The sequence below is a fragment of the Sphaerodactylus townsendi genome, linkage group LG12 (genome assembly GCF_021028975.2).
Source record: "Sphaerodactylus townsendi isolate TG3544 linkage group LG12, MPM_Stown_v2.3, whole genome shotgun sequence".
Classification (NCBI taxonomy): Eukaryota; Metazoa; Chordata; class Lepidosauria; order Squamata; family Sphaerodactylidae; genus Sphaerodactylus; species Sphaerodactylus townsendi.
The window spans coordinates 7,052,942-7,078,422 of NC_059436.1; the positions used below are offsets into that span (position 1 = coordinate 7,052,942).

General features: G+C 42.2%; 1 protein-coding gene across 2 annotated transcripts in view; it reads right to left on the bottom strand.

Annotated features, from left to right (window-relative positions):
- The window catches only part of UNC5D (unc-5 netrin receptor D), a 387,521-nt gene that overhangs the window by 31,125 nt on the left and 330,915 nt on the right, over window positions 1-25,481 (bottom strand). For both annotated transcript variants that reach the window (XM_048512818.1, XM_048512817.1), the window contains 2 exons: window positions 19,859-19,943; window positions 4,721-4,889 (listed from right to left, as the gene is read on the bottom strand). In XM_048512818.1, coding sequence (XP_048368775.1) covers window positions 4,721-4,889; window positions 19,859-19,943 — 254 coding nt within the window. The remainder of the gene's footprint in view (window positions 1-4,720; window positions 4,890-19,858; window positions 19,944-25,481) is intronic.

The window sequence follows — 25,481 nt, forward strand, 5'->3', positions numbered from 1 at the left end:
TGGGAAAAATAAACACGTTGAGTCTTTATTTTCTACCAATTTCTGTTTCCTCAGACTGAACTTTTGCCATTAAAATTAATACATTTTAAAAACATTATTCTTGAGGTGTATAAATGGCATAAAATGTCACATAAATGATGGGAAAGGAACAAAAATATCAGTGACAACAATGAAAACGAAGTGAATCAACAGTGATGGTGATAACACCATACAAAAACAGGGGGAAATGAAAATTGCTTTATCAGCTCAATCCTGACACCCAGGAAACCAACATGCACGGGTGATGATTTTTATGTCCTGCTCATATTTTGGAAGCTTTGTTCATAAACATAGACTCATTATTATGGATGCGTATGTTCATATTTGGGGGCAAGGCATAAAAAAATTCCTGCTCACACAAACTCCAACCACTGACAGGCTGTTGACACAAACAAAACTATAATGACAAAATCAGACATTAAAAATTGGAAACACTCCGGAATCTTAGGGAGAAACTCAGTCTTCAAGGGCAATCAGTGACAGTCTGAAAAGCTGCCACACTTGAGCAACGCACAGTTCATACGGCGAGTGAAATCCAATCAATTTTTCAGCTGGTGAAAAAGGAGGAAGGTTCCCCTCTTGAACCCTTACAGAAGCTATCAAAAGACTTATGGGACCTGAGGTGACAAAGCCACATGGGACAAGGACTGTACTAAGGAGAAGAATAGGGCAAGGCAGAGCCAAAGAAAAACAAACGGCTGGCTTTGTGTTCGTCTCTGATTCTATCAGATTTCATCGTCTCAGTAGCAACTTACCGTATGAAAGAAATCTTTTGAGGGTTTTGTACAACTATTTATTTCACTTTGTCTATTTATTACCAGAAGCATTCCACTCTGATTAAATTGTTTACTCTTGACTGGATGCAATTTTCTAGAATGTAGCGTAAATATCTCTTGGCTTTCTGAGCCTTTGGGCCTATTTCTACCTCAGAAGGACGCACTTATTGACACGGATTTACTTGCAGCCCAACCCACAGAGGGCTTCCAAATGGCACAGGGAGGCAGCAAAAAAAGGGACACTTTCCCCAGCTGCCTGGAAGCCCCTCATACTACTTGACGGAGTTATGGCACTCTTTCAGGTAGTAGAAGTTCAAAGCCTGGCTGTGCCATTCCCCACTATAAAACCTGGGTGGAAGCTGATTAAAGTTGGCTCCACCCCTGGGAACACCCTGACCTACCCCCACTTCCAGATTTCACTGCCGCACAGCTGTAGGGTGCCTGGTCACCAGCATCTTTGACCTGTTCACTGGCAGTGGTGCCTCTTACTCCGGTGGAGGAGGCAAAGGCATCAGTACAGCCTACTGGCACTCTCGCAGGGCATTCACCCCCCTCCTCACAATCTGGACTGAGCTGTTAGAAGATATACATCTTGATTTCTTGCCATACAACAGTGCACAGCTCCCAATACGAAATTCAAACATGCAACAGTTGGGGTTTTTTTTTTTTGCATAATATGAAGGATGTTGCTGTTGTTTTGACAACAGATCGAACTCCAAATAATGGTAAATTAATTCCTAGAGCCCAACGGGGCCTTTGACTTGTGTTACTCATACAGGAGTTCCACATGGCAAATGGTTTTTCAAACAGAAGGGAGTCTCCTGGCCATACTTTTTGCCGGATGTTGGGAAATTTTCAGTGTATGAATTGGGAGGGAGAAAGAAAAGGGGCACCAAGAAGCAACAGCAGGTATGCTTTAATAAAATAAGCTAAGGAAAACAAAACAAGGGTAATGACTGTGTAGATTTGCATGGGAGAATGGTATTGGTTTTGTCTCACACGCCTACTCTAAACACTGAAAATGCAATGCTGAATAATACAGAGCTATAATCAGCAATAGATCTCCACTTCAACTGCAAAGTTAATAATGTGTTGCATGGTTCCATGCATGAGCACTCAAAAGTGAGCCTTACTGAGTTTAATGAGGTCCCCTCCCAAGTAAATTCTGTGTAGGTTTGAAGCCATAAAGCATTTAAAACAATGGAAAGTGTGAGTGGAAGCCATTCACAGGGATGGATCTCTCCTGCTTTCCCCTTTCCCAAGCAGTACTTTGCACACGCTGAAAACTTTTTCGCGAAAAGTTTTGGGACTCTCATAAGCAAACATGGTGCAGGTGGAGCTGCAGTGAGGAACTGCTCAACATAACCTCCTCTTCACTTCTCTGATGGCGAGCCTGTTCCTCAGCTGGCCAAAGAAGGAGAGGTGGAAGTGAGGAAGCAGAAACTGGCACAATAATAATGTGAACTTAATGGGTTCTGAAGCGTAAAACATCAAGAATGGGAAATTTGAAAGAATTCCTAAGTTAGCAGAACATTTTTGGTTAGGTAGTACTGAAAAATCTGCTTTATTCAGAAGGCAATAGCAATAATGCCTTTACAATTCAGTATAGCTTCCTATATATATATGGAAAACCAAAGACAATAAGAAACCATTTGACTCGTGTTACTCAAACAGGAGTTCCACATGGCAAATGGTTTTTCAAACCGAAGACAATAAGAAAGACTTGAACAAGAGTGTGCCTCAGATGCCTGATTAAAATATTCACTACAATAATGCTTATTCTGTTGTTGTTGTTGTTGTTGTTTTAAAAAAACTTTCATCTCACATGTGTTGTTCTATTGTACTGGATCATTGTTCAGTAAATGACTGATATTTCAGTTTTAGTCATAGATATTTGGCTGTCAGCTTAAAGTGAATTCAAGGGGGGGGGACTGACAGAACCAGTTTGGGAGCAGGTAAAGCAATCCTGAGACCACCTGAGTGCTGGGATGAAGGTTTGTGTCAGCTTCCCCTGCTTCCGCCTTCCGCATCCCTTGACAGTGTGGCAAAGAGGAAGCAGAGCAGCTCACAGCAGTCCCAATATCTTTGTTTGCTCAAAAAGAGTTCTTTTGATTTAGACTGTTCTTACTGCTTTGCAAGAAGCTTTCAGTGGAAATACTGGTAGAAAGGCAGAGCAGGAATGCTCTTAACAAACAAACACATAATAAATATATGGTCCAGAGTACGCTCACTGTAGACTAGGATTGAACTACTCACACAGAAATGAAGTCCACAGTAACTTTGTACTAGGCTAGAGGAGAGCCGCACTGCATTGTGGTCCACTGAGCATTGCAGTAGGCTCAGACAGAACCACTCACAACGAAATATGGGCCACAGTAGCCTTGCAGCTGGCCATGATAAGACCACAAACAAAGGAAATGCACAAGGGCAGAACACTCACAAAGAAATAGGGTCCTCAATAGCCTTGCAGAAAGGTAGGGCAGAGGCAGTTGGAAGGAAATGCATTCTGCAGTAGCCCCTCTGGAGGCTGGGAGAGAACAGCTCACAAGACAACATGATCTACCACAGAGGAGGTAGCAGGGACAACAAAAAGACCATTTAAGACTGCTTGCATTGGCAGTATTTCTTTTTTATTTAAAAGCTTAATTCCCCACACGTTTAATCAATTGATTCCTGAGGCGGCGAACAATACTCCCATAAATAAAAATAAAGTGACCATACACATATAAATACCAAAAAGCAGTTAAAATGCCATTACTGCGGCTGTAGTGAATAAAAGACCAATTAACAGCACAGCAGAGAAAAAAGGATCTCTGAAAGACTATGAGCAGCATAAAACCAATACAAAAACTGCTATGAGGAATGAAGTCACCATTATTGGGTGAACAGAGAAGCAAAGTAAAATGCAGGGTCAGAAACACACTTGAGAAAAGGCCTTGTCAAAATGGGTTTTTTTAACCCAGTGCTGAAAATGTAAGGAACCTAGAACCAGGCAAATAGTTGAGGGGAGGGCATTTCAAAGCTGAGGTGCTACCACAGAAAGGGCTCTGTTATTTGTCTCTGCCACCTCACTTCAGGGACACCGTTTCCTCTTCAGTAGATACAGTTATTTGCTGTGAGTAGATACAGTTATCTGTTGTGCTTGCATTAGTTTTAAAGTGAGTCAGATTTAGACAATTATACTTTTGCAGTTTGGATTTTTTTTTAAAAAAATGCTTCTGTTCACTAGGATTTTGTGGTGTTTTCTGCATGTTTATATTCTACCTCATCTCTGCTGGGACACCAAACGGGGTGACATTTGAAACTTGCTTATAGCAGCATGTATAATTAGGCAGACAAAATGTGCAAATGAATACATTCAACACATGCACATTAAACAGCGAGAGTACAACACAAACACACATGCACAAGTACATAAACACATGTACATTATTACCCTGGACAAGTGACATATCCAGGCTAGGAGCACGTATATTTGTGTGTGTGTGTGTGTGTGTGTGTGTGACACAGAGAGAGAGAGAGAGAGAGAGAGAGAGAGAGAGAGAGAGAGAGAGAGAGAGAGAGAAGGGAGAATAAACTGAGATGGCAACAGCAATCCCTAATCTTAACTCTGTCCATTCAGTTGAAGATGTTGCACATGTACAACCATACAAGCAGAGGGATCCCTAGGGGTACACGATTTGGTTCCTGTCTAGGAGAATGTGTGTGCTCCAGAGTGTCAGTCAACTGATTAGAGCCCCAAAACTGTGATTCCACTACCCTGGATACATTGTCTGAACATGTCTTGCATGCTGACATGTAATGAAGCATCTCTTTTTTTTTTACACACAAGGCTCATGTTTTCCCATTGCCAGAGGGATCTTTAAGTATCTTTTTGTTATTCTTAAGGGATGGGTTTCACTTACCTCCCATTTTCCCTGCTGCTTTTTCTTTTTCAAATGGATACTCCAGTGCTCAGAGTTCACTTCTGCACAGTGGGGTATCGTCAAGGCAAATGGAGTGGAAACTGTCACTTCTGGAGGGCCACAAGTTACTTCGGGACCAAGGAGGACTTCACTGCCTTCTGGCTGTAGACTGCACAAAAAGAGATTTAAAAATTATGAAGGGAATTAAAAGTCAATGAAAAGCAGCAAACATCAACTGAAAAATCCCAGATCTACAGAAAGCAAATGGGGATGGAAGAACATCCCAAAGCTCTATTAGGAAAGGGTTTAGCAATTTTCAAGCAACACTGGGGAACTTTGAGCAATAAAGAATTCTCAAGTTAAAAGCAACTAGAGGACTCTTTAGAAAAAAATATGTATTGCTCAGGGTTCTGCAATGTTGTTTATAAATTGCTAAGCCCCTTCCTAGTAGAACTTTGGGGTGTTTTAAATCACAGGTCCTTCTCAGCAATCCCCAGTGGTGACCATCCTCAACTATTTCCCACCACCTGAAGCAGCTTAAGGGTAAATGGTGTGGGGCTTGGTAGGGGACCTCTTCTCTTCCTTGGATATACTTTCAAAGTCAAAGAATTCAAGAGTCATGGTACTGGTCATAATCTATTTATTGAAAACATTTATATCCTCTTCATTTCACCACATTCAAGGCAAGCTACCAAGTATCAACATGTTGCAAACATGTAAAATTCAATGCAAAAGTCAACCAACTAGATTTTTTTAAAGCCACAAACAAGATATAAATCTGCGAAAAAGAGTAAGTGCTCTACATTTATTGTACCAAATTCCTCTCTGGCGAAAACCTTGGAAACTCAGCCAGAGCAGGGTAAAACAGTGTATAGCATTGCACAGTTGTGGCAGATAGAACACACACAAGTCAGCTCATTTTGCATTCCATTAGATGGTGGTTCACCCATCCAAAAACAAATAAATGAACTGCAGAAGTGACTTTGGGCAGTTCTCCGCAGCTTCAGCACCATGGTTAGTACCAAAACCCTGCATTTCAGAAATGCAAACTAAGAGCTTGGGATCCTTGAACATGGGAGGAGGATTCAGGTCAAGGACAGCATACACTCCTTGGGCATCTTTAACAGCCTTGTAGTTCCTCAGGATATTAGAAACAAATGGGAACCCAATCAAGCCAATTCCCCCACCCTCTCTACAAATATATGTGCCTTTGAGTTGCAACCAATCTATTGTGACCATAGCAAGGGGATTTCAAGGCATGTGAGAAACAGGGATGGTCTGCCTTTGTCTTTCTCCGCAGAGCCTTCCTTGGTGGACTTCCTTCCAAGTACAGTGTAGATCCTGAGATCTGACTAGTTTGGGCTACACCACGCCATCATCTCTTCTACCTCCCTCTCTGCTCTCCATTAAACTGACACTCACTTTAGTACCTTGTGGAGGACAGTGGTGCCAGCCACGCCTCTCCCCCTTTTCTTTTTCCCCCCAAACCTAGTGACTAGTATTTATCTGCATAGCTGGAGAGTTCTGTGAATGTGCCCAATCCCTATTTAGTCTTTGAATGGTACCATTTCAGTAAGTTATTAATAAGCATGGGACATTAAGTTGCTATAAGAAAATATGATGCCTGCAGGACGGTTTCTTGGCTAAAAACAAAAAAAGCCTCCCTGCTTACAGAAAGCCCTACGAATGGGTGGCATAAGCCCAAACCCCTGTGCCAGTGTTCTGGCAGGCAAAGGTAGGGAGGAAGCTGACTCATGTCAGCTCCACCTCCCCAGCCTGCCTCTGGCAATGCCAGCACAGATGTTTGTGCCAGTGAGCCTTGGTCTGGTGCTGGGTCTGGTGCTGGGAACTATGTGGCACCTGCTCACAGGGTAAGTAAGATTCTCACTGGGACATTTGCCCCTTGCACTGGTGGGGTGGGCACCCATGCTGGCACAGGGCTGCGCCAGCTCCAAAAAGGGATTCCCCCCCCCAGATGGGGCTGCCTGTCATTTATTTTGTTTAAAAAGCCCCCAAATCCATCCCAAATTACTTCCAGATGAGCAAGCACTGTGAACATCCATTTTGATCCTTGATTATTGTGTTAGAAGTTATGTTTGTTCAGTATGACAACTAAATATTTAAAATATCTGCTGCCAAAATCTTAGGGCTGCGCCCATCTGTTAGACACATTACATATAGAAACACAGTGGGGGAATTTTGTTTTGCTTTTTTTTTTAAAGAAAGAAGATGAACAGTGGACCTATTTCAAATATGAATACCAGCTCTGCAAGAGATCTGTGAGGATCAATAATCTACCTGATCTTTTACTTGTCAAGTTTTGATTATCTCACATTTTGAAAGCAACGCTTTTAGTATCAATTGAAGCAAAAACTAGCTTTTGATGACAGAATTGTCATGCAGTTCTTTGTTGTTACTCAGCCAGTGCTGTGAAGAGTATAACATTTTAAAGCTAATCACACACAGAACAATTAGGGCATCCCAACGGATCTGCGCACACATATTCCCAGCCGAGTTTGATTTTCTTGTCTTGAAAACATTTCAGTTCTATCCCTGAATAAACTTGATGTGTAAGACAAGGGTGGAAAGACAGTTAGCTGTGAGACATCCTATAAGAATTCATCCTCCAAGTATCTAGCTTTCTGGCCTAAATTTATCACCATCCCACACCAACTTGCTTTTCCTTTGGATTATAGGTAGGACAAAAACACCCTCGAAACTTCAGGAAATGAATAGATTGCTTCCCATAAGTAAATATAATCTTGTAATTTCTAGAGCTTGTGTTCTGTATTGTCGAAGGCTTTCACGGCCAGATTCAATTGGTTCTGGTGGGTTTTTTGGGCTGTGTGGCAGTGGTCTGGTGGATCTTGTTCCTAACGTTTCGCCTGCATCTGTGGCTGGCATCTTCAGAGGTGTATCATAGAGAAAAGTCTGTTTCACACTAAACTTTCCCTTCTCACTAGACACAGTGTGAAACAGACTTTTCTCTGTGATACACCTCTGAAGATGCCAGCCACGGATGCAGGCGAAACGTTAGGAACAAGATCCACCAGACCACTGCCACACAGCCTGGAAAACCCACCAGAACCACTTGTATACTGTGTCCTTCTACCAATTAGTGTTGGCTCAACCAAATTTGAAACCTTTCTCGAGGCACAGGAGACTTCCTTGGAAGAGAGACTTGGAGGAGCAAAGTGGTAGGATAGAATACAGTGGTAGGATAGAATACAGTGTCATCATCACTTGGAATTCATATGGAATACAAATTAGCCCAGCTCAAATTCATATGTGTTTTGAGTGGAGCATCATTTGCTTCTGTGGACTGACCAGAAAATACATCTGAGGCTTTTTAGTTTTGAAAAAAAAAAGACTAAATTAAGAATCATAGGCCCTTTCCGGCATTGCGCCTCCGCGAACCCTCACGCCCGACGGAATTCCTCGCACTGCATGGGGTCGGAGGCCGCTTCAGCATGTCTAGCGTGCGAAGCGGCCCCAACGAGACTTGGCCGGCGCGGGAAGGAGGGCGACTTCCCGCGATGGAGCCGCACTTCTTCCCTGTCCCTCGCGATACTTGCAATGTCCCCGTCGTGCGCCCTGCTGTCTTCCTAAGCCCGCGCCCATCGCTTTGCCCTCCGACCTCCAGGGGTCAGAGGACAGCGTGGGCGGGGCTTAGGAAGACAGCAGGGCGACGACGGGGACAAGGCAAGTAAGCGAAGGAAGGGGGAAACAGCATGTTCCCGGCGGTGCCGTTTGCACCGCGCCGCAGGGAACACGGTGTTTTCTCAAAAACACCCCTTTAAAGGTAAATGCGATCGGCGGCCTGGGGGCGGTGTTTTTACCCCAGGCCGCCGTTTTTGGCCCGTGCAGAAACGGCCATAGAGTTCTGCTTTCCCTTGTAGACCTTTGTGGTATGGATTGTGTGACTGATGTAGAGGAGAGTATGGGGTATTGGATTTTATAAGTCTTGGGTGCCCTCTGAACTGTACGATCTTAACACCCCTCATCAAGGGGTATTATATCCTACAAGAGTCTTGAAGCTAGTTTCTATGCATATTTACTACTTTGCAGAAATTCTAAATCCACAACTCACCCCCCGACCCCCCGTAATCTCTGCAATGACTTGGTGATTCCTTCTTGTCTCAATGGCACTGTTGGAAAGGGTAGCAAGAAAATGTTATTTAATGTGGGGAGTGTGTCCTATCTCATCAGGCACACAAAATTTAAACCTGTCTTCTTGCAAACAAGAGGACCGCTGTATCTGGAAAGGGAAAAAAGACCATCGTGTATTTGTTACGTTTCTATATTTTCAATACTTTATATTTTAAGATTTTGAGAAGTACATCTGGACTGAATAGATGACATTAACTTTCATAGAGCAATACTGGGGCAGCTGGGAGTGGAGCATGCTTCCTCTCTATCCTTTCCTTCCTCTCTACTCATGTTGCCTACCCTGAACCCTAGAACACTCCCCAAATCCCAGGACAGTAATTATCCTTGCTCCCAGACTTTCAGGAATAGTTGGGGCCATTTCAGATGCCTCCAAGTCAATTCAGGACAGCTTGTTTCAGCTCAAGAAGATCCAAATGCACAACCCTAGCAGTTATGTAAGCAAAAAAAAAAATGTAGAGGTTTTGCTCCCCCAGAGAAAAACCTACTCCATTGGAGGAACTGATGAACAGAGCAGAATAGAACTGTTGGGTATAGCAGCATATATTCTAGGAAATGGCCCTAGTCTGGAGCCACTGCAATGCCTCTGTGACATGTGGGTGTCCCATGCCATGTCAGCAAAGCCAAATTTTAATCTTGAGTTGCTTTATGATGACTTGATTGGCCATAGAGCTCCATAGATTTTCTTTCTAATGGTCCCTGGATTGCTTTTTGCGTACTCCTGCAGCAAATTCTGCCTGCAACTGTCCTCCCGGATATTAAACAGGCCATGCGCTGTGACCAATGGCAAGTTCTTCCAGAGGGAGCTCTTTAATTGCTTTCGGAGAAACTCCCCCTACCCCCGGTGAACATACTGTGCAAATATATGGGAATTCTGGGAATTATTTAATGCCAAATGAACTGAAATCAGCTAATTAGATGAACTCTCACACACCACAAATAGCAGGCTCCTTCTCTCTAATAACCAGCGTGGCATCGGGGCTGCGGATGCAGTTCAGTCACTGTTTATTAAGTGAGGCGGAGAAGAAAAACATTGTATATTTGCAGGTATTTAATATTCCCTGGAGTGCAGAGTAAACAAATCACAAACCAGATCTAATCCTTTCAGCTCCATCAAAATCAGACGCTTGTTTTGTTTTCCGAGCAACGGGGCAAGGCTGAAGGAGAAAACAGCCTTTTTCTCCCATGGCATTCACTGCTTTGGAAAAAATGTGCCAGTAAAGAGGACATGCTATCAAACACAAGGCTTTTGCAATTTACCATAGTTCATTATTTCATCGTAGTTGAATTTTAAGGATCTGAAGGACTATTTTTTAAAAAAATATCCCTCAATACAGGGCTTGTAAACAGAGAACATTTCTTTTCCTGAGCCAGCATGGTATAGTGGCTAAGAGCAGTAGACTCTAATCTCTAATCAGACTCTAATCAGATACGGAGAACAAGATGAAGTCTGCTGGGTGACCCTGGGCTAGTCACTGTTCTTTCAGAACTCTCTCAGCCCCACCTACCCCACAAAGTGTATGTTGTGAGGAGAGGAAGGGAAAGAAGTTTGTAAGCCACCTTGAGTCTCCTTACAGGAGAGAAAGGCAGTCTATAAATCCAAGCTCCTTTTCTTCTTCTCCTGCCTCTGAAAAAGTAAACAGTATTCTTTCAAAGGAAGGCTTGACCAGTGTCTGCCAAATATGCGTCAAGAACAGGATTACCTGTTTTGGGGCAGCAGGAGAGAATAAATTATCATCATCTTCAAGCACTGTGAAAAACACTGAAAAAAGCTACCAAGGGTATCCAAGTTCTCAAGGTGAACCAAACATTTCAAATGAAAAAGTTTTGTTTTTCAGGGAAGTCTGCCTTCCATATTATGGGACAAGCAAATCAAAACTAAGGGGAGAGTCTTGTGAAGAGATTCTAACTGCCGTTTGATTCGCTTGTGTCAATGGGGGACACCAAGTCTTTTCAGACACAGTGTTCCTGTGCTTTTATTTTTTAAAAAGCACATCTTTGCAGGGCACAACAATTTATAACTTTTACTTCTCCTCTGTCTCTGCTGCAGTGCTTAATTGAAGTTTGCTGGCTTTCTCCTCTCCATTTTTAACAAGGTCTGTGTTATAGATTCAGGTTGGAACTGTCACCTTGCTGCCCTACATTTTGTGAATTAGACATCAATTTGGATGCAAGACTGAGAAAGGGCCACCATGTCAAAGCGCAAGGAGTCTGTTGACATAAAAATATGTATTTTAGTGAAATGGACACAAAGGCAGGGATATCAGGAATGTGGAAAGTCTGTTGACATAAAATATGTATTTTGGTGGAATGGACACAAAGGCAGGGATATCAGAAATGTGGAAAGTCATGAAAGTAGAAAGTAACATTTAAAAAAAAAGGAAGCTGGTGGCTGGGCCACCAATTGGATTTGTAAATTACCCTTCCATATCTCAATATCCTTGAAGAAAACTGGAAGATGCTGTTAGATGAAGGTCTAGACTCCCCTCGTTCAATTTGTATCAGTTCAGAGGAATAAATATAATACAGCACACATGGTCAAGTTCTTGATGGTGGCATTGATGTCTGAAAAGGTGGGCACAAGGTATCTAAGGGTTGACAGGACAGTGTCAACTTGGTGAAACCAGCGAGGGTTGTTTGGTGGTTTTCTGGCATGATGCTGATAGATTGTCTATGTCTAACATTAGCTTCTAAAATTCTGCTTTGGCAGTTACATAGAAGTTCACTACATTGGGCGGGGAGATCACATTCAGCAAGGCAGTGACACATGCAACCCAGTCCACTGACTTGCCTCCCCAGCAGAGCCAGCGTGGGTACTGAGGAAAGTGTCTTTGTGTTGTCATGGCAACACAGAGATGCACTCTCTTCCCCCTTTCGGAATGGGCAAGCTTTGCTCATCTTTGCAACTCTCCCCCCACAGAGTATCAATTAAACAGAAACAGCTTTGCAGCTTGTGAATAGAGCTTTGATGTTAGCAGTTTCAGCTCAGGAAGAATGAATGTTCCCCAACATTTCTCTGAGTATCTATTTTCTTTTGTCCACCTGTTTTGGTTCCCTGCTTCTTATTGCTGGTTTGTTTGCATTGTGTACATGCATGCTATGGTTTTCATAGTGAATTTATATCGGATTCATTCATTCAGGGCTCATTTTTTAATTTCAAAATGCTCATTTTTAATTGAAAAATGTATACTTTTTATAAGGGGTTTTCTTAAATGACAAAATAAGAACACGCATGCAATTCTGTCCTGAATCATGAGTTATTCAGATCACAGCCATATATTTTGGGAAGAATGCCCAGTGGGGAAGAAGCCTTCCTAATATATGTCAAAAATGCATCCCAGGGGCTGGATCTTGCCCCTTATGGGGGCTTATCTGGTCTGTGAGCCACATGAGGCACCTCCACCCCTGCTCTTAATCTGACCTGGCTCTTAATTGCCAGACCTGACAAGCTCTCTTCAGGCAGCCACCCTACCCTGGTGCAGGCTCAGCAGTCCAGGCACCCCCTCCCCAAAGTGCCATTCTGGGGCCAGTCAAAGCAGTCCACCCCCACTCCCCCAGCCTGGCCTGACCAAGTAACATTTATGTCATATTTGGTCCACATAATAAATTCATTTGACAGCCCTGATAAACACTAATTAGCCACCCAACTCTTTGGTTACAGAAGTGCAAAGAAAATGTATTAGAAACTCAATAATATCTCAGGGACGCATCATCTTTTTTCATAGATTTAATATTTTGGTGAAGAAAGGTCAGTTTCAGGTCCCTCAGTGTGTCCCCTGAAATACCCCTGTTACAAGCCTTTACTTGCCTGTTTCCTCACCCTGCTTAGCTTCTGAGGTCTGGTGAGGCTGGACTAGCCTGGAAAATCCAGGTCAGAGAAATGCCCACATTAATGACATTTTTTAAAAAAACAAACAAACTGGTGGCTGCTATTTACTCACATGTGATCCTAGCCAATCAGGGATCATACAGTAAATGTCTGGCAAATAGCCAGATACTGCACTGTGACACCATCCAAGGGGAGGGGGTGAAACTATGTACGTGTGATTTTGCCAACAAGCCATAGCTGACTTATGGCAATCCCATAGGATTTTTCAGGCAAGAGACGTTCTGAGGCAATTTGTCATTGCCTGCCTTCACATGGGCAGAGAGAGTTCTGAGAGAATTGTAACTGGGCGAAGGTCACCCAGCAGTCTTCATGTGGAGGAGTGTGGAATCGAACCCATATTAGAGTTTGCTGCTCTATCCCATTCTGGCTTTTAACTCCCTCACCCACATACCAGTCAAAATGACCCCCATTTTTTCCTCGGGATGAAGGATACTAAAAGCTGGGGAAGGAAGGGTCTATTCTCAGGCATAATCATCTCCATATCTCTCTCCTAAGCCATATTAATGACTTTTGTCAAAATGTTATTATGAGCATCAAAGAGAATTATTACAAAGTCTTTTGCATATAATTGTGGTGGGGTGGTGGTGGAAATGATTAATGCCGCTCTTTCCATGGCTTAGTTTCCACAGCTTATGGAGTTTTGAGCAGTGACAGCAAACGAAGCACAGGGCACCCAGGAAGACTTGGAGCTCCTTCTTTTGTGGGCTTATAGGGCCACCCCGCATTCCTCTCAAACTTGGCACAGGCTGTGCTTTTTGCTTTGACACCTCAGCAAGTGTGTAATTAACAGGAATGGATATTTATGATAAATTGTCGTCATACGACACGCCATTTCTTCCAGAAGAACTGACTATAAAGAAAGCAATACCTACAAACAAAGTGTAATTAGAGCGCATGAAACTGCTCTACAATACACAATCAGCCGGCTGAATCTGAACTTCCCCCCCGCCCCAGCAAAACAAGGTTTGTGTTATTCTCAGCGATTAGCAAACAGGAACCATTGTTATCTCTCCCGCTTCATCTTTAATTAAAAATTATTTGGCTCATCTCATCATGAAGAAGAAGAGTTTGTTTTTATACCTCACTTTTCTCCACTGAAAGGAGTTTTGAAGTGGCTTGCAATCACCTTCCCTTCCCCCTCCCCACACAGGCACCTTGTGGGGGCAAATGAGGTTGACTGAGTTGTAACTAGCCCAACTTTGGTTACCAGGCTGCATGTGCTGGAGTGGAGCATCTAAGCTGGTTCTCCACCACTCACGTGGAGGAGTGGGACTCAAACCCAGTTCTCCAGATGAGAGTTGCCACTCTTATCCCATCGTGATGGATCTCGCTGGTGACCACTTGCACACTGCATGACCAGAACGATGTTGAAAGATGCTGTTTGAAATAGGGTGGTGGTGGAGCAAAAAAAACCACACACACAAAAAGGAAGGGAACACAATTGTCCTGTCTGCTTTTAACCTTTTACTGGCTTTAATGTTTTACCATTTATGTAAATTTGATTCAATGTATATTTTTGTAAGGCACTTTGGTTTCCCCATAAAGGAGAAAAGCAGGATAAAAATATACTGAATACTGGAGTGGGGTTGTGGCCCAGTGGAAGAGTATTTGCTTGACATCCAGAAGGTCCCAGATTCAATCCCTGGAAACTCCAATTTAAAGGATAATGTGAAATTTTTTTTACCACAGATCCTAGAAAGCCTCTGCGCCTGAGTAGACAACACTGACTTTGATGACCCAAAGACAGCTTAGTATGCCCAATTTAACCAGCCCAAAGGTCTGCTGGATCAACCAGCTGTTTCTTTTTGCTGTCCCTTTGGCATTCATCGTTCAAGGTGAAAACCTCGAAGTTGCTGCAAAACTTCAGACCTAGGCCCGAAAAATGTCATGTCCTGTCCCACATGCCATGTCCTAATTAAGCATGACCACCCAATGCAATTGTGTAACTTGTTGGCGTGAACGAGTTTGAAATGGCATTCTTGTTCTCTTTTTTGCCTTATAGGGGATGCCGTCACTTGCCAGTGCCAAGGATACACACTGGCCTTACTGAATCACTAGCAAGCCATTCCTAAGAGGCTTGGAGCATTCATTACTTGTTCACTGCATTGTCATTCCAGTCCTCGCTCTGAACAGTTTCTCTTTAGACCATTCAGATTCTCTTACGGGAAAAGGAAACTTTAATGCCAAAGCACCAAGGCTATATACAAGCCATTAATACTCCAAGTGCCTCTTGGTTCTATTGTCTGTGAGTTCGGTATCACAACAAGCATGCGCTATTGTTGAGTTGCTGTACTGGAAGTGCTCACAGCAGGCCAAGATCTCCCTTCCCCTTCACTTGACATTGTTTCCTAGCAGCGATTTGCTGTCACTTTGTCAATGCACTGTTGCCATTCAGTGTATTGAGATCTCCAAATGCAAGTCTCCTAGGACACTGAACGGGCCATTTCAGTACATTTTGTACACATGCTTTTCCCTTTTATTCTTCCATCCACTTGATTGCCTGTTCAAACAGATATACCACCAGTGAGTCAAAATTGACCGTGTCAACATAAGACAAGGATGTGATCAGCAACCTCTGTATATTTTTGCCAGTGGTGTTTACTGGGACGTTGAAGAATATATCTGTCACATTAATATTCTTTTAAAAATCTCATCCTTCTTTCAAAGAACACAAGAAGACACACATAATATCCCCATCATCCACTGTGCCCTCACAACAATCCCATGAAGTAGATTAACTGAGAGCAAGTGACTGGCCCAAGATCATCCAATGAGCTTTAAGGCACAGTCAACCCAGATCTCCCCTTTCCCGATCTGATGCTCTAACCTGGGGCGGCCAATATTTTCTTTAATGACAGCTACTTATGAGTAATGAGAAGTATTCCAAGCGACTCCCATCCCCAAACATATCACCAAGTTTTGTTCTATCCTAGAAACTGAATATGGACGAGGAACAGCACAAGAAACAAACATATCGGCTGAGCAGCATACAGAAAATAACATGAAAGCAAAACATTTTTTAAGCCCAAAGAAAACCTTTTCCTGGTTCTTAGGGGTTAGCATGAGCTTCTTTGAAGCAGCTGGTGAACAATCAGTAGCCAGGCTCATACTACTACATCACATTGACTTCTAAGGAAAATGGCAAACTGGTTTGCAATATAAGTGTAGGAATGCTAGCCTGACACATTTGTGTACTGAAAAAGGGAATTATAGCTATTAACACTATCACCAGTATGGGCTTCCAGCATGGAAATAAGCATCCAGTGTAATATCTGGGTGCCTTAAATGTCACAAAATGAATCCTCATTTCTCAAATAGCAACTTATTCCTAATGATTTCTTTTCTTTTGGCGAGCCTTAGAAAAACCTTATTCCCCAGTGATAGGATTGCCAAATTTGAGTTAGGAGATTCCCTAAGGTTTGGTAGTGCATCCTGTAGAGCCGTGGTGGCCAACCTTTGGCACTCCAGATGTTATGGACTACAATTCCCATCAGCCCCTGCCAATTGGCCATGCTGGCAGGGGCTGATGGGAATTGTAGTCCATAACATCTGGAGTGCCAAAGGTTCGCCACCACTGCTGTAGAGGAACCTCAGTGGGGTATAATACCACAGAGTCCATCCTCTAAAGCTGCCACTTTCTCCAGGGGGAATGTCTTTTTGTAGCCTGGGGATCAACTTATGGAACTTATGGCGACCATCAAAACACACACACAAAGTTCAATTCTAAGATCTGCTAAACCTAGAATTCAGGGACAAATGGCTATGACAGTTCCAGAAAATATAATGTTGTACTTGCCTTATGAATAGGTATTTATAAAATATTACAGGTGTGACAAAACTGAATTTCAAGAGGTTCAATTTACATAGCTCCATTCCAAATTGTTTACTTTCATTATTTTTCTGCATACACATACTAGGTGCACATAGAATTGGATATACAGTGGAACCTTGGTTTTCATTGGCAATTTATCTGGGAAACCTTGGCGGAAACCGATGGCAACGATAACTGAGGTTTCACTGTACTGAGATGAAAGGTGGTTGGAACTCATGGCCCCCTTTGTTGACTTGCCCCTCCCCATTAAGGCATTTGGTAGGATTACTTCAGGAAGGAGTGAGCTGCTTTTTGCCTATGTGCTGACAACACAGCTGGTCCATCCTTTGAGGCCAGAGGAAGGGGTAGGTCAGTTCCGCACACTCAAATCTCTTGATGGACTTTCTGTAGGAGACACTTTGGTGGCAGAGCATTGTCATCACAAAACCTCTGGAAGTAGAGGAGTTATCTGGGTTATCTTTTACAATGGGCTACCTTTAGTCACAACCAATTGATCCCTCAGCCAACTAGAATAGGTGCAAGTGGCCATGTAGAGGAAGCCAATTTAATTATAAGATTGGGCTATTAGTCTTGGTGAAGCAAACAGACTCCCAGTAAGTCAAACTGAAAAAAGGCTATATTTACTGCACAACAGCACAGAAAAGTTCAGCTCTCTTCTTTTATATATATATCAATCAGATGCTTCAATTCTTTGAAATAGAATGAATGTGTTGCATCCTAATTAAAGTTTACTTGTGTTTGATTTTTTTGTTTTGTTTTGTTTCTACTTCTCAGAAAGCAAAACTCCCAATGACAATTCTTTCGGTGGGTCTTGCTCTCCCCACTTTAGTCCACAGAAGCAAAACAGCAGGCTAAATATGAGCTCCTTCTATTTAATTAACCCATTTTAATTCGCTTCTACAGAGCTCTTGCAGATGAAACAGCTGGGTTCATACTTTTTTTGTTGCTTCGTTCCCTTCACATATCTTAATCTTTCATTGAAAATGATCAAAAAGCACCAGCAGCAGATGGAGATGCAATAAGAAAGGTCTCACAAAGGAGCGGAGCCATCGGAGGGGAGGGGGGAGAGGCAGATGAGGGTTTCAGATTAAGTTTTGGAAAAATATCTCCGGGCATCAAAATCCTCTGACAACTCTATATCTCCCTTGATTTTCTTAAAAGGAAAATACCAATGATTATTAGTTAGCTTCCTGAACTACTGGTTCTAAGTATTTATTTTTATGCAGAATGGCTTTCAAGTGGTTTTAAGAGAAGCAAAAGCGACATTACTGAAGACTCATGCAGCCAAGCACCTGCCGAGGTCACAGATTTGGAAGAACAGCTTCAAATGTGTGTGTGTTTTTAAAGAAGCGTTTGCTTTTTCCATCCTCCTGAGCCCAGAATCTTCCTCCCTCGCAACTGCTCAGCGGAACAAAGCCTTGGAAACAAGACAGGGAGCATAATTCTCCTAGGGTAAAAAGAGGGCTTAATTATAGGGTGTTGAGATGCCAGTCTCCAGGTGGGACCTGGGGACCTCCTGGGATTACAGCTCATCTCCAGACTACAGAGATCAGTTCCCCTGGAGAAAATGGATGCTTTGGGAGAAAAACTCTATGGCACTGAACCCCTCTGAGGTCCCTTTCCTCCCCTGGCTCCATTCCCAAATCACCAGGAGATTCTGAACCTGGTTCTGACAATCACTATGTCCCCATCCCCGGCAGGGGTCCTGGAAACCTTATGTTGAGAACTAGCACTGGGCCCTCTAGAAAGACCTGTATTTACCATCAGAAAGCAAAGAGAAACACTTCAGCAATATTCCCTGTAAATTGTTCTCTCCAATCAGATTTTTCAAAAAAGGAATGTTGTAAACATACATTGTTATAATTAGTGTGGCTATCACAGTGTGCATCTGACACAGTTCTAGAGTTGGAAGAGATGGCCAAACTCATCTTACAGAGAATGTCAAATCCATGAGTTAAACAAAAGCTTGACTTGGACAGTTATATAAGAAGAAGAATAGAATAGAATAGAATAGAATAGAATAGAATAGAATAGAATAGAATAGAATAGAATAGAATAGAATAGAATAGAATAGAATAGAATAGAATAGAATAGAATAGAATAGAATAGAATAGAATCTTTATTGGCCAAGTGTGATTGGACACACAAGGAATTTGTCTCCGGTGCATATGCTCTCAGTGTACATAAAAGAAAATACATTTGTCAAGAATCATAAGGTACAGCACTTAATGATTGTCATATAGGTCTAGTAAGCAATCAGGAACCAATTCAGTAGTAATGAAAACATAAAATGTAAAATCATAAAATAAAATAAAATAAAATAAAATGTCAGCACAGGCTATAGTCATACAGTCATAAGTGGGAGGAGATGGGTAATAGGAATGATGAAAAAAAGTAGTGCAGTAATTATATAATAAGTATATAATAAATAGTTTAATATTTATTTAATATTTATTTAATATTTAAGACAAAGTATATATCAGTTGTCTCTATGCCATTCACAATGAATCGCTATTCCAAACCCCTCTTTATCCCATTTGCATCCCTCAGATCAGGGAGGGCATACTGCTGGGGCAATAAGGAATATTTCTAGAATTACAGAAGGCAAGGCATATTTCCTAATTCTTATTCATAATTGTATTTTGATTTTAACAGGGAATGGGCAGTATATAGCTTATTCTCTCAGTGACTGTACCTCATCTCTGGGCCCAGTCAAGACAGATACTAGCAACCAAGGAAGAAGAGCTCATGTCTATTCCTGAAAAACATCTCTTCTCACACACTGCTTCTGGCAATGCTAGAACAGTACACTAGCCAAGAGCGTCTCTTGATTCACTTCTCTTGGCTACTTTATTCTTGGCATAACGAAGATGAGGTCAACATGGCAAGCAGTAAAGACTCACAGATGGGGCCACATGGGCTCGGGGATTGCATGTTGGACAGGTCTGCTTTGAACTAAGTGATCACTTTCCAAATGTAGCCTGATGCATTGATGAACCTCATCCAATCCCACAAAGTAATTTTTGATAGAATGCTTTAATGCTTTCCAGGTGGACGCTAAGAAGAAAAGTGTAAGCAGCCTCTGGGAAACTGGTTTCACTTCGCTCCCAGTTGGTAAATCCATATCTACATCAAAATAGATATATCATCCGATTGACTGGTTCTTTTTTGTATTACTTACCCCCTCCCATTCCCAAACATACTGTTGAAATAGATAGGTTTAGGTGTGGAGATTTTGTACATATCTTACCTGGGCTCGCCTTGGTTAATAGAAAGATACATCTCCCAAGACGTTTCTTCAGGAACAGCTCCATGAGGAATCAGCAGGCTAACTCCTGTAACAGAACAAATGCCGGGGTTATCAAGAGATAATACAAGTTTATGTAGGAAGTCAATAAATCAAAATTACAGTCAGGTTAAAGGGTTAGGCTTAAGGAACATACTGGCATTCTCATGAAAAGGCATGGATTGTTCTCATCCTCTCTGTGGCATAATAGCCAGTGTAGTTAATGGTCAGAGTGCCAGACTCAGCTCTACCATGGAAGGTTGCTGGGTGGCTGGGTCAGCCATTCTCTCTCAGCCCAATCTACCTCACAGGAATGTTGTGAGGATAAAAGGGAAGAAAGGAGAATAATGGGAACTGCTTTGGGTACCTATGGTGCTCCAGAAGTTTATGGATTACAATTCCCAGCAGCCAACTGGCTATGCTGGCAGGAGCTGACGGGAATTGTAGTCCATGACCTCTGGTGCACCATAGGTTGACCACCCCCGTATTAAAGGGAAAGGTGTTAGTGAAGTAAATAATATACTGTCGAAGGCTTTTACGGCCAGAATCATTGGGGTGTTGTGTGGTTTCTGGGCTGTATGGCCGTGTTCTAGTAGCATTTTTCTCCTGATGTCTTGCCTGCATCTGTGGCTGGTATCTTCAGAGGATCCTCTGAAGATGCCTGCCACAGATGCAGGTGAAATGTCAGGAGAAAATGCTACCAGAATACGGCCATACAGCCTGCACAACACCCCAAGTAAATAATAGTTGCAATAACAATAATGGGATAATATGCAATAATAACATTTGTTTTCAGATGCATCAGTTCATATGATTTTTGGATTACTGCAACATTTTAATTGATATTGTGAGAGGAACAAAGATAACACAAAAGGGACATTGCTTCTTAGACTACAGCAATGTGATTTTTGTAACTGTTAAATTGAAAGAGCACATTTCAGTGCTAGGCTGTGGAAACTCCAAAGGAATGGGGTTTTTTTTAAAGTTCCAAAATTTTGATTTTGTCATGGAATTCAAAGAGCGCTATACAAAATTTGCCCTAACTTGGATGGCTCAGGTTAGCCTGATCTCACCAGATCTCAGGCTCATTCTGCACAGTAAATTTATAACGCAATCATTATAAATGAACTCATTTTCCCTTTTGATAAATGGAAAATGAATCCATTTGTAACAACTGCAATTCACTATAAATATGCTGTGCGGATGAGCCTCAGTCCCAGTTAGTACTTTGATGAGAGACTAAGGATATCCAGGGATGCTTTATAGAGGCAGGCAATGACGAACCATCTCCTCTTGCCTTAAACCCCTATGGAACAGCGAATGAACTGGCTGCAACCTGACAGCACTTCACAGACACACATGTAAAATTCATGGCGTGTTGATATTTTATAGTAAAGGCACCTGAGCTTCTTCACCAGAAACCTTGCAGGTTCTCCTTGTATGCTATGCACACATTCACCCACTACGAAACCAAAGATGGTTGATCTTCTATCTAACCGGTAAAGTCATATGATGCTGATGATTTGTGTTAAGATTCTGAAGAATATAATTCTTCCCTTTGGGGGTAGGGGGTATATGAATGAATGAATGAATGAATGAATGAATGAATGAATGAATGAATGAATGAATGAATGAATAAGAAAGAAAGAAAGAAAGAAAGAAAGAAAGAAAGAAAGAAAGAAAGAAAGAAAGAAAGAAAGAAAGAAAGAAAGAAAGAAAGAAAGTAGGGTGGTATATAAAATAAACGAACAAACAAGCAAACAAACATTTATTGTTGAAGGTATTCATGGCCAGAATCAAGTGACTGTTGTGGGGTTTCCAGGCTGTGTGGTCATGGTCTGGCAGTTTTTTTTTTACACCTAATGCTTTACCGTGCATCTATGGCTGGTGTCTTCAGAGGCATGTCATGGTGAGATGTGACTGTGTCATAGAGAGAAAAGCATCTTATGATGACATTCCTCTGCAGGTAACAGCCACAAATGTGGGCGAAACTTTGGGACCACCGCCACGCAGCCTGGAAAACCCACAACAGCCATACCACAGTTTAGCTGCAAAACAAAGCTGCAGTGTTGGAGACATGGATTAAGGCAACGATTATAAAAAGAATGTCACTCTCCTTAGTTCTCTGGTAATAAGCATCCCCTCCCACAGCTTTAAACCCTACGAATGAATTAAGTACTTATATTTATTGTGCTTTCTTTTATTCATTCAGGGTTTAAAGCAGCTTGGAAGAGGGCATTTCTGATCTGGAAAATGGCCGAGAGAAGCTGCTCTCATCTCCCAAATCAGGCTCTTCTTTTGCAACTGAATTACATATTTGGGGGTGCACCCGCTGACCCCCAGCATCACCTGTTCTTCAGCTCTAAACCACATTCCAGATAAGTTCAGTGGCCTCCAGTCAATCCCTGCTCAAATCCCAGGAAAAGACAATGGTTTTGTTACCTCCCCTCCCAACCTCCAGATGTCAGGCCACACCTGCTTCTTTTTCAGGCAGCCAACTCACGGTTTCTGTATTCTCATTATAAACAATTAAACATCCTAGTGTACTCGATACGTCTTCTAACAGCATTTCTTTTTTTTGCTTTTAAAAGCCTCTTGCCCTTTAAAAGAGGGTGGTTGACCTCTGTTAGTAACACTGCTACACTTATTATGAGGTATTAACAAGGCATGCTCTTAAGAAAACACTTTTGCTGCGGTTTAATCTTGAACAAATTCAAGAGCAGGCTTTTACACCCGCTGAAAGGTCTTGCCCTCCCCTGACTTCTCTTTGCCTCAGCTTTCCAAAATGGTGCTCCAAGGGAGAAAATTATTTCTTTGCACTGTAGAGACAAAACAACCAGATCCAAAATATTGCAATGGCGAGCCTCGCTTTCAGACGTCACAAAACTCCATTTAGCCGCATGTAGAATTCTCAATACGACAATTGCTTGCTGTTTCTTTCTCCTCAGCATTTCTTCCCAGAACTTTTGGGGGTGCTGCATGAGGAGGTCATGGCTAACAACAACACTTCTAGGTATATCACCAGAAGCGATTTCATGGTGCTTTCCCTCTCACTTTGCTCTTGCCGCTCCATGAGCAACACCGGAAGCTTGAAACTAGAGGGAAAGAAATTTCCTGCCATAGACTTCACATTCCTATTTCTTCCCCACACCCTTTTCTAACTATATTCTATGCTTATTTATCTGCTGCATTTGCACACTGCTTTTTAGTAATAGTTTGTAGTGGTGTGAAAAAAAGAAAACATAATACTAACAAGTAATCAGTCATGTCAATATCCATATACATACACCTCTTCAGGTAGCTGACAATATAGTTCTCCCCTTTGGGTTCCAAAGAGAGAGAAAAGCAGGACGTAAATTAAAAAAACACACAAGGAAATAATATTGTTATTTTATCATGAGAACAACCTTGTGAGGTAAACAAGGCTGAGCAAGAGAGATAGTGATCGGCTGGAAGTCACCCATTGAGCTTCTGCTGCAGAATATAGATTTGAATCCAGGTCTCTCAGAACCTAGTCTGACACTCTAACCACTGTACACCATGACACTAACAAGAAAAATGGAGGGGTATGAGGTTTGAGGCTTTTCTCCCTCATCCTCCATTTTAATACAGAGAAGGCATCCTCTTAATTCCATTACTGATGCAGCAAGACCAAAGTGGCTGTCACTCCTGCGCTGTTCTTGCAGTTCAGGGCTCATTAGAAAAACACGTTATTCGTGCTTTGAATTTATGATCCTGTTGGTGACACGCTGGTTATCATTAGTCTCTTTCACTTACATGAAGAATAAGTCCATTAACAGTCTCACTTTCAGCCTCCGAGGCAATGACACTGGTGATTGAGCCAATCTTAATATCAATAATAGGAGGAGACAACCCCTCATTATATTAGTAAGGTGGTGTTTTTATATGATTATTAAGCATTCAGTGTTTGTAGCTGGAATGACGCACAGCGATGTCTGAAAGGAACCACAGTACAGTCATAGTCCCGTCACTGGGCAAGGTTGAGAAATGTTAAATCTCTTCAACTGCATTAGGAAGAAAGTTTAAGAGCTATATTAACTTCAGCAAGAGGGAAGGCAGCATGAAATAGCCTGACTTCATCAGATCTCAGTAGCTAAGCAGGGTCAGCTCTTGGAAGGGAGAACTCCAAGGAAGACTGTAGAGAGGGAGGCAGTGGCAAACCACCTCTGCTTCTTAACTGCCTTGAAAGCCTGTAAATCAGCTGCAATTTAATGGTACTTTACCACACTTCTGTAGCTGATGTTTTGTTATGAAAATAATCTCAGATATGAAAGGAATCGAGGAAGGTGATTACTGATTTAGATATTCCAGTGATGTTGGAAAGTGCTGTCAAGGCACAACCATCCTATGAGGACCTCATAGGGTTTTGAAGAGATGAACAGAGGTGGTTTGCCATTGCACAGCAAACCTGGTATTCTTTGGTGGTCTCCAATCAAATACTAATCTGGGTTGACCCTTCTTGTCTTCTGAGATCCGATGAGATCAAGATAGCCTGGACCTTCTGCCTTCACAGATATAGTCTCCAGGCTTCTATAACCCAATTTCTTCATTTTGAACTGTCCTGCAGTTCCTGGAACCCTATCTTGACTGTGAGTGGTGAGGTTTTGCTACAGAGCCGCCCACTTCAACATTTTTTGTTCTGTTAGATCACCACGTTAGCCAAAGTTAGAGGGAAGAGATTTTAAACCCCAGTTTACTTTTTTTGGAACCAGAGGGAGAATGATTTAGCAGTGGTTTTGGAAGAGACTGCATCATACCATAAAGCTGGTATCAACTATTCTAGGGCCAATGTTCTGCTGCAACACTTTTCTCACTCATCTGAGAAAAGCCTTCTGAAGGTTGTCACCTTGCAAATGGGTAAGACTGACAGCTGCCTGTGCACACACTTTTTCTGTCATGGCTGCCACTTCATGGAATGACCTTCCAGAGGAGGTCAGGAAGGCCCCATGCAACTGTCATTCTGCAAAAATGTGCAAAACTTAATTGTTCAGGTTGGTATTTATATAAAGGAAAAAAGGCTGTAGTGTACTGATGTGAAGAACAAGATTGTAATTTAATTCAGTGTTCCTTGTGTTCCTATATTTGTGTTCCTATATTTCTCTTACTACATTGCTGCACACTGGCAGGCTGGGAAGCAGTACATGTGCTAGTCAGTTAAACCAGAGTGAAAATTGGCACTGTAAGGTCTATTGGTCTGTCACAGTCTTGGAGTAACCCAGCCAGTCTTCTGGCTGGTAAGGAGAATCGCAAGGGCCCAGGGAAGCTGCATGGGACCCTGGAAGGAGCCAGCATGCCTCCTGAAGATGGTGGTCAGTCCGCTGCATTGTGGGGCATAAATGGGCCAACTGGTAAGACAAAGACCCACGCTTAATATATGTATTATACTGCATTGTTTTCTACTTTTGTATTTGCATTTTCCTCATTGTTTGACACATTATTTCAGATACTTCTGTTTTTGCATAGTCTCTGGTTTTTGCGATACTAGTCCTATTGTGCTGTTTGCTGGATGTCTCATGCTATTTCAGTGCATTCTCTTACAGAGTGTAATCCACACTGAAGCTCAGCC